The sequence below is a fragment of the Pleurodeles waltl genome, chromosome 9, assembly GCF_031143425.1.
Source record: "Pleurodeles waltl isolate 20211129_DDA chromosome 9, aPleWal1.hap1.20221129, whole genome shotgun sequence".
NCBI lineage: Eukaryota > Metazoa > Chordata > Amphibia > Caudata > Salamandridae > Pleurodeles > Pleurodeles waltl.
This window is the reverse complement of record NC_090448.1, coordinates 502402349-502421680: the sequence shown is the minus strand read 5'-3', so window position 1 is coordinate 502421680 and position 19332 is coordinate 502402349. Positions and strand designations below refer to the sequence as shown.

General features: G+C 40.1%; 1 protein-coding gene across 9 annotated transcripts in view; it reads left to right on the top strand.

The window, feature by feature from the left end:
• Nucleotides 1-19332, top strand: part of SYNE2 (spectrin repeat containing nuclear envelope protein 2) — a 1823309-nt gene that overhangs the window by 1336059 nt on the left and 467918 nt on the right. For all 9 annotated transcript variants that reach the window (XM_069207355.1, XM_069207357.1, XM_069207362.1 and 6 more), the window contains 4 exons: nt 550-687; nt 4728-4880; nt 5827-6036; nt 15298-15399. In XM_069207355.1, the coding sequence (XP_069063456.1) occupies nt 550-687; nt 4728-4880; nt 5827-6036; nt 15298-15399 (603 nt within the window). The remainder of the gene's footprint in view (nt 1-549; nt 688-4727; nt 4881-5826; nt 6037-15297; nt 15400-19332) is intronic.

Here is a 19332-nt window from a genome sequence, read left to right as displayed (position 1 = left end):
GTGCAATGAGGCCTGAGTTCACATTTTGTATTATTCCGTGGGACATTAATTAGATACTTTCACTTGAGACATCTGTCAGTTCCAGGTAAAATTCACTAATATTGTTCTGAGATAAGGAAAGGCATATGTCTCTGCAAGAACACATTCCTTTTTAGTTAATCGCAGATAATGACATCGCTTTCATGAATGCGGTTGATATTAGTGACAGAGGCCAAACTGCTGTTGTATTATGGACCTCAAGTAAATAACCAATCCAAGTACAGTACAAATGCTATCCCCTAGCCTGAGCAGCTGTGGCAGATGTAGGAAATGGGCTCCATGAAAGTGAGTCTTTACCTCAATCCAGGCTTGGGCTGTGATTTATTTAATTATTTATGCCAGCATGCCATTCTTGTTTTTGTATTTTTCTTAGTTTTAAGACACAAACTGTTTACAATCATTTCCAGTTGTTTTACATTTTGAAATCAATAATTCAGTGTTTAAATTGTAACATCACGTTGGCGTGATCTGTGGCATAATGTGGATATCCTCCATGTGTTTATTTTGTAGATGCCGACCACTGCAACATTCAGGATTCTACCCCAGATGTCTTTATGTAATGTTGGACCTTCAGCATGTGAAGACTTAAAAACCTACACATATCAGCTGAGAGAGTTAAGTCAAGAAACGGATGTTCCACAAACCCAGGTATGCATGAAGTGTTTTGTGAGCATTCAGTGATGTGCCATGTTTTACATTTGATATTGAAACTCATTTACACATCTTGCTTGTTTTATGACTGAGCAAGATCTCATGAAAATTAAAATAAATAGTCCAGCATTTGATTTACCCACTTTGAGTGTTACTAGAGGTGTGAAAGTGGCCTCCTGCGACTTTGCCTTCAGCTCTGGCCTATAAAGCTGTAAAACTAAATTAGAAGGGCTATTCTTGACTTTACTGAAATGGTGTGTAGTGGCTTCAGCGTCTGAAAGGAACAATGTTTACCTTAAAAGAAGAGAGTTTAACAGCATATTCATGGTATTGTACTTAAATCAGATATTAATATCCACAGTTGTGAGGCAGTCATAAATTATAGCAAGATGAATTACCCTATCAGCATAGTCACAAAACATGATTATTTAATGATTGCACTTCATAAATGGCAAAAAGCGAAATGGTTAGGAAACACTTGGGGCCCATCAGTGGTGATTTACATGTAAAACATCAAATCAATGTTCATTCAAGATAGTGTGCCTACGAAGACTTTTCAAACGGGAAAAAGGATGATCAAACAGAATGCAGGTGTACAACACAGCAAATAGATTTTTGGGTTAATTAGCCTCAAGTACACACGATTTTCTAGTCATTGGTGTTTCGGCCCAAGCCAAGTGTGCAGATCATCAGTATGCCAAGGAATAGGTCAAAAGACCTAATGGGGTCTAGAAATGAAGGAGATACACCAATTAAAAGAATAATAAAGCATATGCCGGCAGAGGCTACCTCTAATTTATAATGCTGCCGATTAGAGAAAAGGTTCACATAAATCGGCATACTTGAAAATGTGTTAGAAAATATTGAAAAAGTCAAGCTTTGCTCAGAAGGGTTTGTTGAGGAATCACCAGAAAAGTGTTTAAGCTGCAGCGAGAAAAACAATATTGTAGTTCCTAGAGGAGAACAACCCCTAATGACACAGGAGAGTTAGGTTAATGAAATACCAATGAGTGCAGTGTTGGAAAACAAGGAAAGGCTACTTCAGGGTACTTGTGAAGAAATAGGACTGAAATTGGTCATGGAGAACAACTGCTGCCAACAACACAGCCAGTTGCAAACATAAAGGGAACTCCCTAAGGTGACAGACTGGAGCCAGCATTTGGGGCAGAGGCAATGTAAGGACAGCAGTTCAACATGCAGGAAATATGTCCTGAAGAGTCAAAAAAATAAATGCTGGCTGCATAACAAAGTTCAAACTGTAGTGAAGTGTGATAGGCCATGCTTAGAGCTTCCATTTTAAAAGCATATATTTAACTTAGCATTTCTTCTCGTTCGGTAACCTTTTACATGACTTTTCGTTTATGTGATAATGTACTGTGAAATCATTGTATATGTTGCCTTGGGCCATATGTACGAAAGCTTTTTCCCATAGACACAGAATGGGTAAAATCCTTTGGTACATCTGGCCCCTTGTTCCTAGTAAGCACTGATGCTATCTAGTCTGTACACTCTGTCCAAGGCTGAGCACAGACAACAAATGTGTAGAACATTCTGATTGTCTGTGGAGACATGGTCAAGCTTGCACCTTTGACACAGTGTGACACACATGGTGCTTGTGTTATATAAACTGATTGTGCTCCATATATGACAGAGGAGCACTTCTGCTTGGTTTATCCTGGAACGGGGCACGCAGTGCCTGAGATGCAGCTTGGCTGACTATGATACTGATCCTGAATCCGAACGCTACCCTTCACAGAACTAATAGCCAGTCCATAGGACCACTGCCTGCTCTTAAAAAATGTTTTTAATGCCATTCACAAAGGGGACGGGGTCCCATGGGGACCCCTTCTCTTTTGCGAATGGGTTAGCACCCATTTGAAATGGGTGCTAACTGTGATTGCTTTGCGACCGCATTCGCGGTCACAAAGCAATCTGGCATTGCACTGCGACTCGCAATTAGGAAGCGGACTCCCCTTCCTAATTGCGACTCGCAAACCCGTTTTGCGATTCAGTAACCAGGTTACCGAATCGCAAAGGGGTTTTGTGCATTGCATACTGCAGTTTGCACGTCGCAAACAGCTAAATTCGCTGTTTCCGACGTGCAAACTGTTTGCTACATCTGGCTCCAAGTTCTTAGTATAAAGCTCTTATTATTATATATCCAAATGGAATTGTAAAGATTTAAACTAATCATGCAATAAACATAAAGATGATGATAGTTAAACACTTTAGCACTGGTTAGCAGTGGTACAGTGTGTAGAGTCCTAAAACCAGCAAAAACGAAGTCAGAAAAACAAGAGGATTGACGGCAAAACGTTTGAGGGAAAACCACAACATGGATACCAGGTCTAACAAGTGTGATAAAGCATGCCATTTTATTAATATGTAGAGTAAGAGTGCTGTTCATTTCGAGGTATATTTCGAGCATGACCAGATTCTTTTTGGAAGCGTTGTGTACATAGTGTTACAGTAGGTGGTCTGAGTGGGGGTGACTTTTGTTAGTAGGATTGTGATTGTTTAGTAATTGTTTAGTAATCATGGCTTGTGTGGTCTACCCATTGAGCAGGAAGGGCCCTTTGAGCAGTGTTGGTTGATAGCGGTCCAGAAACTAGCTTTTTTTTATTATTAAGAGAGAGTCAGTTAAACAACATCCTGTCCTGGACTTTTGACATACATTTTCCCACCTGAAAGAGTACCAGAGATCTCTTCTTAATGTTGGAGTAGATCTAGGTCTTCCTACTTCCGGTGCTTGATGCAATGTGTACTTTCAGAATGTGGTAAAAAACGGATTTAAAAACTGAAGAAGCTAAGTTGGAGTAAACTGGTTAAGGATGACAACATAGTGCAAATATTCAGAAAACACCACAGTAGTATTACAGAGGATTGCAGTTCAAAAAGTATGAGTGACATGAACTAAAAATTAACTGAAGCAACATTCAAATTTACACTGATCAGGTGTTTCACAAATGGTGAAAAGATTTGTAAGAACACATTCCTTACCCAGCAGAGTATACAACACAAAAAAGCCAGAGTGCATGTATACTGTTGTTGCAGGTGGTTATGGGTTAGTGTTAAATAGATGGCAATCAGAAAAATGACGGGGAAGACTTTTGAAGTGAAATAATCTCCTTTTGTTTGGTCAGTTAATGTGTAAGGAATTGGAAGAAGAGGTGCAGTGTTGGCATTACGTTACAAAGTTTTGCAGTAAGAGGTTGGTGGTAAAGAAAAGCTGGAAATGAAATATCACCTTGAGATCCAACAGAAGGGAATACACAGTTAAATAACATATATGAGGAGAAGATGATGTGTAAAGGTAATCAACAGAGAGTGGATGCAATATCTAAGTTGCAGTTCAGAATTATTGAAAAAAGAATGTAAGATGCAAGTATAATAAATAATATGTTAAATGATGTGGTAGAACTACAGAGGCAACATTGAACTCAATTTGTCTTGTAGGATGTAATTTAGAATTTGGAAGATGGGACACTCCTTGAAAATGTGATGCCATATTACGCATTCCATGGGCTTTAATATACCATGAACAAGACATCCACCATCTGTCCATCTGCCAAACTCTAAATCAAGCCCTTAGTAGCAAGGCAAGGGAAAGGACTAGATCAATGTGATGAAGGCTAAGGGAATGAACAAACTAGAATTACAAAGACATTGGTGCCAAATGTGTTGAACATAGCATTTTGTGTTTTATGAGTTGTGGGAAAATGGTGAGGGAGGAGTCTAGATTTTCAAGGGCAAAATATTTGGCAGCAAAAAATAGGAAGAATGGGGAGATAAACCTTTAATCTCAAACAGTTTGTTTTTCCCATATATCATCTTTATCATATACTACAGAAAAAGTGATGAGAATTTAGGAATCAAAAGAATTTTAAGCTTGGAAAAACATCACCATATTATAAAATAAGAATACAAAAATCCATGTGTAGATATTCTTTTTACCTGTAAACACACTCATTAACAATGTCTCCAGTCTTTTTTGCCAGCAGTTGTAAACCAAAACATATTTTCAATCTTCTATCTAGAAACAAGCAGAATCAACGATTTTCTCACACTTGGACACCAAATTATTTGAACTGTTTAATGGATTTGCTCACTGGTTGACCAACTTGGAAGATAAATTGAATATCAGTCCTCTAGCTAATGACGATGTTGTGGTTCAGCTGGCAGAGTATAAGGTAATTGAACTGGCAATGATAAAGTGCTGATATCTGATTTTTACTGATTTAATTTTAATAGTTGCAGTATTAAGGGCTGGGTCTACCAGCTCCATAGTCAGTTTTTTTTGATTGAGGTTTCTATAACAACCACTGATCCACAAAATCACGCCTCTCCAAAACCTGCTCTATGCACCCATTTAACCCTAAACCTATTGCATTTCTCGAACCAAACCCACGCCAGTCATCAATCTATTCTAAACCCACCCCATTTATCCAATCAAACCTACCTTATCACTCCCTCAGTCCATCTTACCCTATCTACGTTGATTAATCACTCCATTTCTTCCCCATCCTTACCTATATCTAAAAGTAAAGGTAATTATGCACATACCGCTTAAACATTGTCTGCCGTGTAAGTATTTCACATAATTATTCAACGGACCAAAGATTCTGATTGTTCATTAGTGCTTTGTCTGAATCCTGCACTCTACCCTGAAAATCGGCACTTTGTACCCATTTATGAAAGGTCCATTTTCAGATTATCTTCTAAACATTAAACAGTTATTGTGATGTATATGCAGGACTTGAACACTGTGTAGCAGTGACCAAGCTCCAAATTAGCCACGACTCATACAGGCACCATTTTCTTAATGATCTTTAAAACATTTTAGTCTTAAAAGTTATGATTTTCTGAACAGTTTCAACAGAACTTAGGCAACATGAGCTCTTAAAACACTGAGAACAACCCATTCAGACACCTGATGCTAATCCATCCTGATTGTAGTGGAAAGATCCAATACAAAGGTGCCACCCACAGACTAAACAGCTGCATTAACTGATAATATCGATAAATGCCAAACTACACTAAAGATCTAGTTCAAAATATTGAAATGTTTTTACAGCTGTTGCTTCTTGTTTGCTCTTAGATATTGTGTTCTCATTACAAATGTGCTTACTCTTTCAGACCCTACCTTTAGAGTTGGACAACATGCAAACAATTATAAGGGACAAAAATGATTTGCTGTTGAAGTCCCTTGCAATTGCTGGGAACAGCACTGATGAAATCTCTGCTTGTCTTATTGCTATTCAAGCGTGGCTAAAACAAATTCAGTATGCTGTTGATTCACGCAGAAAGGCATTGCTCACTGTTCAAGAACAACAATCTAACTATCAGGTACAGTACTAGTATTAGGTGCAGCACTAGTGATGATTCCCTTTTTCAGTATTAAATATTGTATTTAAATTGGCACTCCATGTTGCTAAAACCGTTGCAAGGTTTATTTTCTCCATGTGATTGTTATTTTGATAGATACTTAAAAACATAATGCAATTGGGTAATGAAAACATGACAGCCATGCTATTACAATTTGTGTTCAAAACATGTGATGGAATAAGAGCTACTTAAATAGGAAGCTATTTTATGAATGGGTGTGCTTTGGCTGATAAACTGAAGATTTCCTCTGATAACGTCATTGACTCCTTTGTTTTGGTTCAGATAAACTTTCATTGAAAATTATTTTTATATTTTGCTAATAACTTTGTCAATGTTTCACAAACCTGAACAGAATATTGCCCCTGACTGATTCACCCAATTAAGTTTGGGCTAGCCTTGTGGGAGATCTGCTGGGAGGGGCGCTTGGAGGATTATCTACCAGTGAGGAATCAGTGGAGCTGGAGGTGGGGTAGTTAAAAAAATTATTTTCCATTTTAGCACACACAAAAAATGTTCTTTCTTATTTAGCAAAATCATCTGAATGGAATTACACCAAATAGAAGCATTTTGTGACTTTGTTCAATTACATACTATAATGTTTGCAGGATTAGCATTACAGAATGATGTGCAGTGAGTTCTGAAAGGCTAATTGTCATCAATATCTTGACTGTGAAAAAGTGTTTTGATACATATATATATATATATATTTATACATATTACCTAGTGGTGGTCGCCACTAGGTAGTTATAGTTAGGATCATGGAAAAGGCGTTTTTTGACTTGCCTATATCTTTGGCATCGTTAGACAAATCTTCAGGAAGCTTTCCCGGTGTGCCGCTGATTCTTGTTGCGCACAAAAAGTTACAGGGCGATTCATCAAGCAGGGGCCAAGAAAAAGGGGGAGTCAAAAAAGTGTATGGCGGGGGCATGAGTTATAGTTACTTCAAATAACTCTAACTGCTGAATTTCTATGGTTTTATACTAGTATATTCAGAACCTAACTATAACATCCCTGTAACCTTTGTTTTTTCAGTAAAAAAAAAAATATATATATATATATATATATATATATATATATATATAAAAATAATCCACAAATCTCACTGTTACGGTTTACCTCTTTGTGGCAGGGGTGGACCTTAGTATTATTTATTTATTATTCACCAACAGTGAAAAACAAAGTATAGTTGATGAGTTTTGGCGCCCCCTAGAGGACTAGTGAGTTCCTCCGACTAGAATGTCTCCATTAAAAAGTGTCCTATACCAATTAGTCCTTTATCCATGTTATTACCAACAACAACTAGACCGAAAAGATATACAAACAGAATTGCCGAGTGTTATCCACCATTTTGAGTTAATCACTCTCTGTTTTAATTTTTACATTTTGCATATACCAGTAAAGTATTATTTCATTATAATTCTTTTTAGATGGTCACTCTAATACAATCCGTTACATGACTAAAATCTATTTCGTTTTATACTTGAGGGTCAGTCTGATGTCATCTCTAGTATATTCCAATATTGCAATTTGCAATCTACGTCTGATTTATTGGGAAAGTAATTGATCAATTTTAAAACATGACAGATCTACACAATTATATTACATATCAATCCTTCCAATACATTTCATCATAATGAGTAATACAAAAAACATTAATAAATAGAAATCTGTCATCATTAAAATTAGAACAATTTTTCTGGAGGAGCTAAGCCCAAGACCCAGGGAGAGGTTATTTAATATTGTAATATGATACATATCAAACATGTTCAGATATAATCAGTTCATCAAATTATGATATGATTAATACCAAAATGTTCTAGTTCATAAAAAACAACATACACGTGTCTAATAATGTACAATATCGTATTTTTTAAATTAAATTGCTTCCCCCTCAATTTTCAAGATGCCAGGTGTAATACAAAAAAGTGCAAATTGCAATTTCACAAATACCGAGGTTGACGATGTGCAAAATCATATACTTGAAGTGCATGTGCTTCTCTCTCCATTTCTAAAGTGCGAAATGTAATACTCACAAAATGTAACTTCACCATTTCTAAAATCTCAAAGTTTGCGTCAATATACCCTATTGCAACTCTTGTGGTGTAAGTGTGTTACTTTGATTTCAAGCCCTTCAATCCCTCACTCCCAATATTTGAGGAATATGAAAAAAATATGCAAAAGAGTATGATCAATATACAAATGCATATTTTTCAGATCTAACATTCGAACTCCATACAATATCACAAAGCTTATAATATAAATGTTGTGCTTCCAACCAAATCCACCTACTCTCATAAGGTGGGCAAGAACATCTTCAATGTTCAGATACACTACTAAAACACATTTAGATTAGAGAGGTTCATATTCAATATGGATTATTGGGAATTGTCTTAAGTTGCACCTATCTAAGAGTGTATACCTATATGTATCTTGATATACCATATTGCAACTTTTGTAACATCAAGTACCATTTTCGAACTACTACGTTGCTCTTGGTTATTCCAATTTACCTCATATTATTATAGGGTGAAGGGCCCTTTCTATCTCCAAGTATATCAACTAGGTGCATTTGCACCACAATTATTAAAATATTTGTTTTTTAAACCAACATTTTTTTCTTAATTATAATTGTATCAAACAGGCCTCAAATTGTATATATCTAAACATGTAATTCACAATATTGCAACCATAGCCCCCAGTTTCCTTTTACACTGTCACCTCCATTTTTTTTCAAGGATCGATCTCTCTGTGTAAATGGTTATACTTTCATCTATTGGATCTAGCCTTACACAGTTACGTCTTCCACACCTTACCCTTCTCTATTGAGCCAGGAAGAGTAATCCAACATTACACTTCTTGTGAGATATTGCTTAAAACTGTGTATCCAACTATATAGCTCCGTACTATGAAAGTGTATTTTGTGTAATAAATTAACATACAGTTCAGCATCCGAGATGTGTCACAAAGGTGCTTCTGAGCCCATCATGATGATCAACCTCGATTTCATCCTTCTCAATGTTAATTTTCAATCTCCATCCTCTTACTTTTCCTAATATTATTTAGACCAAAGTACTCCAAAAACGTTGTATTTCCCTGTTGTTTTTCCCAGAAATGGTTTGCAACTGGACATGACAAATCTTGGTTTTTGATAGCTCTAAGATGCTGTAAGATCCTCAACCACATTTTATTTACTGTACTTCCCACGTAATACTTGTTGCAAGGACATTTTAAGGCATACACTACAAATTCAGTGTTACAAGTTCTGTGCTCTCAAATCTTTCTTCTTTACTCTTTTGTAGCTTGTAAGATGTTTTGTTGATACCAAGTGCATGGTTTACATTTAGTACACTTCCAAAAACCCAGTTGTTGTAACCAGCTAATTTTTGTCATGTTCTCCTTTTGGTAATGGCTGCAGGTTAAAAGATCTTCTAGAGATGCTACTTTCCTATAAGTGGTATCCGGTTGATCCATTAATACTCCTTTTAATGTCTCATCTAGTTTGAAAACACACAGGTTCTTCTTGAGTTTTACTCTGATTTCCTTATGTTGAGTGTTACATTCAAGAATGAGGCAAGTTTTTTCATTTTCCTGCATGATCTTTCTCCTTGGCACCAATAGTTCATCTCTACATCTTGCTCTTTCCATTGCTTTATTGAAAACCTCAAAGGGATAACCTCTAGATAAAAACCTCAACTTCATCTTGTTAATTTATTTTTCAGAATCCAGTATCTCAGAGCAGTTTCCTTTAGCTCTGAACATTTCTCTGCAGGGAATACTCCACCTTAAGGTCTTTGAATGACCACTATTACCATGAAGTATGCTATTGCATGCTGTCTTTTTCCAAGGTATCTTTGTACATAGATACATGTCTCTTATCTCGATCTTAATATCTAAGAATTAAATTTTTTTAGAACTGACTGTGTGAGTAAACATCAATTTGAGGTTATTATTATTCAAAGAGAGGATGAATGATTCCAAATTTTTGGCATCCCCTTCCCAAATTAAGAAGAGATCATCAATGAATCTGACACAAAGTTTTACATTGTTCAACACTTCGTGGTTTGCTTCTGTCCAGATCACTTCTGAATCCCAATACCCCATTAAGAGGTTGGCATACGTTGGAGCAGATGATGTACCCATTACCATACCCTGTATCTGTAAATACAATTCACCATCAATGGTAAATATATTGTGGGTAAGACATTATTCCAACATTTCACATAGCATCTTAGAATGCTCCAGGTGACTAATAAATCTGTCCCTCAGGAAGTACTTCACAGCCCATATGCCATCTATATGTCTTATTGGTGTGTAGAGTGACGTCACATCTGATGTTGCCATTATATAAGTTTCCTTCCAAGGAATTCCCTGGATCTTACTTATGAAGTCCATAGAGGCACACAAATATGATGGTAATGCTGTGACCTAGTCTGTCTGGAAGATATCTATAAACCTTGATGTATTTTCCAATAATACATTGATTGAACTGATTATAGGGTGACCTGGAGGGTTCAATATACTCTTATGTACCTTGGGAAAAAGATATATGGTGGGTATTACTGGAAACTCCATTCTCAATTATTTGTATTCTTCAACGTCAATCAGCTCCTTATCATACCATGTTATAGGTTTCCTATGGTATTACAAAGCTATTGTTTCAATCAGATTATATTTCAATTTCTCATAGGGTTGTTTGTTTCTTATTAGCCCTTCCGTTTTCATCCGGTACTTCTCCCAATCTTGTATTATAGTGTTCACACCATTGTCAGACACCTTAATGGTTATTTGTTTATATTCTATCAATTCCTTGATCGTTTTCCTCTCACCGGGGGTGATGTTTTGTTTCCCCAATTTCACCTTCCTACAAAATAAATCATTAAAGTCCACAGACGTAGTTTCATGGAAGAGATCTATTTTATTATCTGGAGGTAATTGTGGACAGAATGTTGAAGTAGGTTCAATGCCACTATCACCTCCTTCTCCTGTTTCTATACCTATTTATCTACAGAATTGTAAATCCGCAATTGTGTTTAGTGAATCTGTTTCATTGTCTGCTTCTGATTCATTCTCCAGTATTTCTAGAGTTCTTAGAGAAGATAGTTCCTGTTATCAGTGATTTTTCCTCCCTGTTGATTCCTTTTTTTAGCTGGGGAGATGTTTTAGAAAATGTGTTTTTTAATTTTAACTTACTGGAACATTTCTATGTATCAATCCTCAAATTGGTCAGGTTCATTCTGAGCAGAAGGAAAGCCCTTTATTCGGGATTCTTGCGTGGTTGTCACTCAATTCCCTTGATGATAAATTGAAAAGTAAGTTCTCCTGTTCCTTGATTTTTTTCAATTTCTCTTTGATGTCTGCTATTTGCCTCCATCTTCTGTTTTTGATCTTCCAATATCTCCTGTTTCTTCTGGTTTTGTTTGTGCTCTGCCCCTGCCCCTTCCCATAATAAATTCCTTTCCTCTTCTGCTTTGTCTCAAACTCACCCGAATTAAGCGCAGCTCCCCAGAAAAATCCAAACTTGCCTCATTCATCTCTTCTTCTGCTCGGCTCACATCATAGCTGCTCACTGACATTTCTGAGGTTTCTTTATTTTCCATGGTTTTGTCCATCAATGCTCTATTTCTTAAGGCATCATAACTACGTGCAAAAGTGTAGCTGCGAACTTTGATATAGTCAATTCTATCTTTATTGAACTTTCTTGCTTTTCTCTTTTCAATCTCCGCCTCATGTTTATTTATTTTACTCTCCATTTGTTCCAGTTGCTTTGCTATCTCTTCAGAATTAATGTGTTTCTGTAGTTCTTGTTCCAATTCCTTAATCCTTATTATTGTTTGTTCCAATTGTCTTTCTGCATGGACTAATAATGTTCCCATTAGTTTAAAGAAACACTTATTAGTGTCTTCCTGCCATTTCTTAACAAAGTCTTCATCAATATCATTCAAAGTGGGTAGAATCGATATTCTCAGTCCCCTTAAAATTATTTTGTATTCTATATATTTATGGAATTATGTTTTCCCACCATTTATTCACTTCCATCAGGCAAGCACGTTCTTGATCTTTAATGATTACATTGAGTGTTCCTTGTTTCTACTCTGTCTGTTGCAATAGTGTTTTTTCCTTTTGTCACTTTACCATCATTAAACAATCACCTGGGCCGCTGTAGTCTCTGTATTCCTTTATCAGCCATTTGAGATTACCAGTGGATGACCTCAAACAACCTTTGACGTACACTGTTGGGAGTGCATAAATGTTTTTCGCACTCAATTTACATCAATAAAATCTCCACCTGCTACATCGGTCAGTTATTTTTGCCCGACTGAGTCACCAAACATATTCTTGATTTATGTTTCCCTTTCAGAAAGGTTTTCTACGTTACATGATTGCTGATTCACTGTATCCTTTCACCATGCTTGGTGAACATTATCAGTTCTGTGGGTTCCCGTGAGCAGAAGGGTATCGGGCGAATATTGGGAGCCTTCCTCACCCACGCTTGAGCTTGGTAGTACAACGCCCATTCCTCCCAATAACACTCCGCTCACATCCCCCACTCACCCTTTCTTCTGGTTTCATCCTCTCTCAGCAGAGGCACCGGAGAATTCCACCTTTATTGTTGTTTGTGCTGCTTCAATCTCCGTTCCACCTCCTCGTTCGCGTGCACTTTCAATGTAGCTCAGATGCTACATGTAGTATAATCCACAAATCCTGCTTTTATGATTTACCTCTTCACAGCAGGGATGGACAGCACCACAGGATGGAAATAAATTAAGTGTTATTTATTTATTTATTATTTGCCAACAGTGCAAAACAAAGGATAGTCAATGCTTTTCAGCAAACATACACAAACAGAATTGCCAAGTGTTAGGCATCTTTTTTAGTTGTTCACTCTCTGTTTAACTTTTTACATTTTGCACATATATATATATATATATATATATATATATATATACTCACTGAAAAAAACGAAGGTTAAAGGTACGTTATAATTAGGTTCTGAATTTATTCGTACAAAACCATAGAAATTCAGCAGTTATATTTAGAGTACTTTCAAATAACTATAACTCACTCCCTAAGGTAACTATAACGCACAAACTCGCCAGTCTCTGCTAATTACCCCACAAATGATGGCACTCATGACATCGTTGATGACATAATTGATAATATCAATGTAATTTGCAGTACCCTAAGGTAACTATAACTTGGCGAGGGCACAAGTTATAGTTACCATAAGGCACTAGTTATAGTTGCATGAAATAACTATAACTATAGCAGGTGAATTTCTATGGTTTTGTACATTTAAAATGTGAGCCTAACTATAATATCCAGGGCCCTGTATATTTTAAATGTGAAGGAGAGCCACTTTGCTCCTCTCCCCAAGCCTCCTTAGTCTCAGGGACCCCATTCCCCCAGGGCCTTATTTTTTTAAAGGGGATACTCTGGGGACCATGTACATCAGGGCCTTTTTTTCATTGAGGGAAGGTTGGCCATGTGGCCCCCATCTCTGAGCCTTGTTAGGCCCTGGGGACCCTATCCCCTCGAGTCTTTCATGTAATTAAAGTGGAGGGAGCTGCATGGTCCCATCTCTGATCCTTGTTAGGCCCTGGAGACCCCATCCACCCAGGGCCACTATTAAAAATTTAAAGGGAAGGAGGGCACCATAGCATCCCTCCCCAAGCCTTTTTAGGCCCTGGTACCCCATCTTGCAGAGGCACTATTAAAATTAAAGTTAAGGGGTCCGCGTTGCCCCCTCCTCTGCCTGATTTCAGCCTTGGGGACTCCATCTCCAGTGTGATTTAGAGGGGGTGCGGGGCACGCCCCAGGGCTGATTTCAGCCCCAGTGACCCCACTCCCTGGGGCCTGGCACCATTAAAGGTGCCCTAGGGCCCACCCAGGATCCCACCATACTGTTGTTGGGGGACGCGAGGGAGTCCTATGGCCCCCCATAGTCCCTCGACATACCCCAATCTTTTGATCTATTTCCCTGCCCCCGTCACTGAGGACAGGGAAACTCATCTAAAGTCCATTTCCAGCACGCAGGAGCATTTTTGAAGAAACACAAGTAGCGGGCAGGGAAACTGCTATGACCCAGGGATGGGCTCCCTGAGACATAGCGTCTGAGTCAGGCCAAGGTCCCAGGGCCATTGTTGGCTCAGGGAGAAGGGCTACATGGCCAACCTCCCTTTCTCTTTGGTTTTGCTGCCTCAGGGGTGGGCTTTTTGGAGACTTTAAGGCTTGGGAAAGGGGACCACATGGCTCTCTCCCTGTAACAAAATATGACAGATCCTGGGGGATGGGGTCATCAGGACACAAAACAGCCAGGGAAGGGGGGTGGGAGTGACATCCCCCTCTCCCCTTCAAAAATTCACTTGGCCCAAGAGATGGGATCCCCGGTGCTGAAAGTGGCCTGGGGAGCAGGGCCACATGCACCCCCCTTCTCCCAAAAGTAAATATTAACAATGCCGGGCCCTGGCCCACCCGAGGGAGTTTTTGAAAAATTGGCACAAGAGCTAGCACTTTAAAAAAAAAGTTTTGCTGCAGATCCACTATGAATTTGCATGCAAAACACAATTTGAGACAAAGGCACCAGGCTTACGGTGTCAGGGAATTCACACCCTGCCCCCTTGTGTATTTTTTTTGTTTTATTTTTAGGACTCAGGTCCGAGTTCGGAGTCCATAATGGCTGCCACCACATTCCGGGTGAGGTAGTGCCAGCCAGTCATATCTTAGCTTGAGATCATTCGGCTCCACGGAGGCTCCACCCCCTAGATATACAAGGGTTTTGAGCATTAATTGCTCAAAAACTACTCAACGGATTTATACCAAATTACAAAAGGCATTCTTTCTGGACCTAGATTTAGCAGTCTGCCAAATTTGGTGTCAATCTGTCCAGCAGTTGAGGCTATAGCTGTGTCTAAAGTTCCTATAGAAAAATGAATAGGGAAAACATGCTTTGGGACCCCTCTTATTTCTCGGCCCCTGCTTGACAGATTACCCCGCCGAAACTCTCCATGTGCAAACTAGTCGAAAAGTAACACCTTGTTGGAAAGTTTCGTGGATATTTGTCAAATGGCGCCAAAGTTATTAGCAACACAAAAAATGCATTTCCTAGGGAAACATGATCCTAATTGTAACCCTAACTGTAACTACCCAGTGGCGACCACCACTGGGTAATATATATCAAGCTTAGATATTATGTTATATGTGGCTGTTTTCTTTTCTTTTCAGAATGAAGTACAGAAGTTGTATCATTCCCTAAATGACAAAGAACGCTCTCTGCCGCAATATTTAAATGAATTAAGTGCTTCAAGTGTGACAGAGCAACTCCAGGTAATGTGCTTCAAAGTGTGCACACAGTATAATTTATGATGTTTGAAGTGATGCCCTTACCACCCTTTTTTATATATTTGTCATTAAAGAATATATTAATATGATTTCTTGTACTCATTTCAGTATTTTAAATTGCTGTTTTCAGCAATCCTAGGCGAGATCACATAAACTGCAGCACAGAGATCCCCATCATCCATTCGCACAGGAAGTGACATCACTCCCCTCTCCTCCCAGGACCTACTTAATGACTGCTACAGCGCACACACTGAAGGCACACCAAAGGAAAGCCCTTCCGCGCCTGGACAAGGCCCAGCTCCAGGAACCCTTGTTCTCCCCCTTTGCATCGCCACCACACTGCATCCCTCTGCACCCTCAACATCAGCTGCCTCTCCACACTGCTACCTTACCACAACACCCAACACTGAGGGAGCATTCTCCTGCACTTCCTGCAAGTTTTCATGTACTTACCCAGACCCAACACTCACCACACCAACAGCACCTAACACCCCACTCTCTTATACTCACAGTCCTGCAACCGCCCATGCAACACTCTACACTTGAATGCATGCTCCTCAGCATGCGCTTACTCACCAAACACACTCCAGAGTTCAGGAATCTGCTCCATGACAATGTCCCTGACCTACTTTTCCACACGGAAACCTGCCTTAATCCTACATCTGCACCTGATAATACTACATTCATCCCTCCCAGCTACAAGATTGCCAGGCAAGACAGATTTCGTAAGCCCAGAGGCGGAGTAGCTGTCATCCACAAGAACACCATCAGCTGCACCACATCCATGGACACATCATTCTCCAACATTAACTGTCGTTCAAGCTCCATGTCACAGCCAACTTTACCTAAAGCGTCATTCTCATCTACAGCCCACCAGGACCGCAAACCAACTTCACTAAGACCATCACTGACTATGTCGCACCACTCGCCCTCAATGCTACCAGTTACATCCTAATCAGAGACATGACCTTCCACCTGGAAGACCACGCCAACCCCCACTTAAGAGCACTTATTGAAGACCTTGGAATCCTGGGTCTCATTGAAGGAATAAAGAAATGTATCCACGTACCCAGACACATCCTGTACCCTGTTTTCATCAACTTTGACAACATCCAAGTCGATGAGCTCACAAAAGTCCTCTTGTCAGCCCATGGCCTTGTGAAGTTCAGCATCCTCATCCTGATACAATGCATTCCACTGCCAGACCAATCCGCCGAAACAGGAACAGCATCAGTGACGAGGACTAGAACACTGCTCTCAGGCACACCAATCCTAACCTAGCAACAACTTCACCAAAGCCATCAAGAATTTCAATGATTGGATCATCTCCCACTCCAACTCCAAGGCTCCCTTCAAACACAGCAATACAACAATATCCAGACCACAACAAGTTGGTACACGGAGGAATTCAAACAGATGAAACACCACTGCAAACAACTGGAACATAAATGGAGTGTGAACAAGGACAGGACCATGTTCAAATCCGCCCTAAGACGCTACCACCAAATGATCTGGACCATCAAACATGCCACCAATCGGTCCATCGAGAGGGTGATAAGGGCATCACCTTGCATCAATGCCAGTAGCAACAGTTGCAAAGATATTTTCACCATTGTGAAACACGTCACCTCACAATCGGCTGCCTCCAGCTCGATCACCCTCTTGAAGTACCTCTGCAACAATTTCTCTCAGTTCAACCAACAAACTCACCACCATTTACAGCAACTTCAGCCCGCAACTGGACTGACAGACCTCACCAAACACCTCCCAATCTTTTCCAAAGAACCAGTGCTAACCATGTGGCTCATCATCACCTCAGAAGAAACTGCCACTACCAAGATGTCCATCCACTCAGGGGCCCCAGCAGACCCCTGACCCCACCACACCTATTTGAGAGGACTGCAACCCATCAGTACCATGCTCACACCTGTTGTGAATGCCTCCACCTCCTCTGTGACCTTCTCAGATGTTTGGAAACACACAACTGTCCTCCCATTGCTGAAGAAACCCTCTGTAGACCCTTCGATGCTCACCGGCTACAGACCAATCTCCCTGCTTCTATTCCCTGCTAAGATCTTAGAGAAAGTCATCTACAATCTGGTTTCAGACCTAACCACATTACAGAAACTGCCCTCATCGCCTTAACGAACGACATCCGCATGACTCTGGAAAAAGGCAGACATGGTGACCCTCATCCCTCCTAGACCTCTTCGCAGGATTTGACACAGTTTCCCTCTGCATTCTCATTCAATGTCTACATGCCATCATAATCGAAGGACACACTCTCCAATGGATCTACTCCTTTATGAATGGAAGGACCCAGCCAGTCAGTCTGGAATCTTACACCTCAGATGCCTGCAACCTCATTTACAGAATTCCACAAGCATCTTCCCTGAGCCCAGCCCTCTTCAACACATACATGATCCCTCTAGCCAGCATCACTCGCTCTCACATCATCAACGTTCTCTTCTACGCTGACAATACAAAACTCATTCACTCCCTAAGTGACAAGATGGCCGGTACGTGGGATCAGGTTCAATGCCTGAATGACTAAATTCACCCACTGGAGGAAGACCAACTGTCCAGAGCTGAAAACTGACAAGACTGAAGTTGTTATCTTCGAGAAGAGCATATCACCACGTTACTACATCTGGTGGCCAACAGAGCTGGTGCTGACACCCACTGCACACATCAAGAACATTTAGACCAGCATCCTCAGCAAACTTGACATGACTGCCAATGCTTTCATACCCTGAAGGTCCCGAGGAAGATTTTCAAATGGCTCCCAAACAGCACCCGGAAAACCATTACTGGTGCCCTGGTCACAAGCAGTTTGAACTACGGAAACACCTTCTATTCTGGGATCAACAACAAACTCACCAGAAGACTGATTACCATTCACAATTCAGTGGCCAGAATCACTCTTTACCTCCCATGCAGCCCGCAGCTCACACCACATCTGAAGGAGATCCTCTGGCTCCCTATTCACAAAGAACCACAAGTCAAACTTCTCACGCACACTTCAAATGCACTACATAACACTGGCCCGGCACTTGCCCACAATTGCATCTACTTACACAAACCTTCCAAAAACCTTTGCTCATCTGTTCTCCTACTTGCACAATCTCAGTCATACGGAAAACCAGATCCGACAGTCATGCCATCATCTGCATTGCTCCTAAAACATGGGATGACCTGCTGCTACACATAAGAGCCTCCTCCTCACCTCTTAAGTTCTGCAAGATACTGAAGGTATGGCTTTTTGAGTACTCCCACTAGGGCGTAGGTGTGGCTAGATTCAGGGCTCTCAACGTCAGGATACCTTCCCGGGTAATCATGCAGTTTACAACTATGCATAACATACCACACCATAACATTAACAAACTATTGGAAAAAATTGTTTTTGTCTTACTCGGTGGTGCAGATATTCTTTTGGATGGTTCTTTAGTGCAAATGTACTTTCAAGATTAGTGAACTTTACCTACCCCCCCAACACTGATCAGATACCCCTCCATCTACGCTCCCCCCCTTTTTAATCTCGCAGGCACACACCACGCATTCACACATTTACTCACTAGCATACACACATTCATACACTCATGCATCCATTCATTCACGCTCACATCCGTACACACATTCAAACCGACAAGCAGACACGCATTCACATTTCCATTCATTCACTCATTCTCACAAATGCACACACACACACAAACAACACTACACACTCATTCGCATTCAGGCACACACTCACACATTCATGCACACATCCCAACACACACACACAACAACCCCATACCCCTCCCCTGTCAGAAATCTGACTTACCTGCACCCAGGAGGTCTTCGGGCAGGGGATGGGGCGCTGCTACCTCCAGCAGAACACCGCCAGGCCGTATTATTTGACATAATACGGCTGGCAGC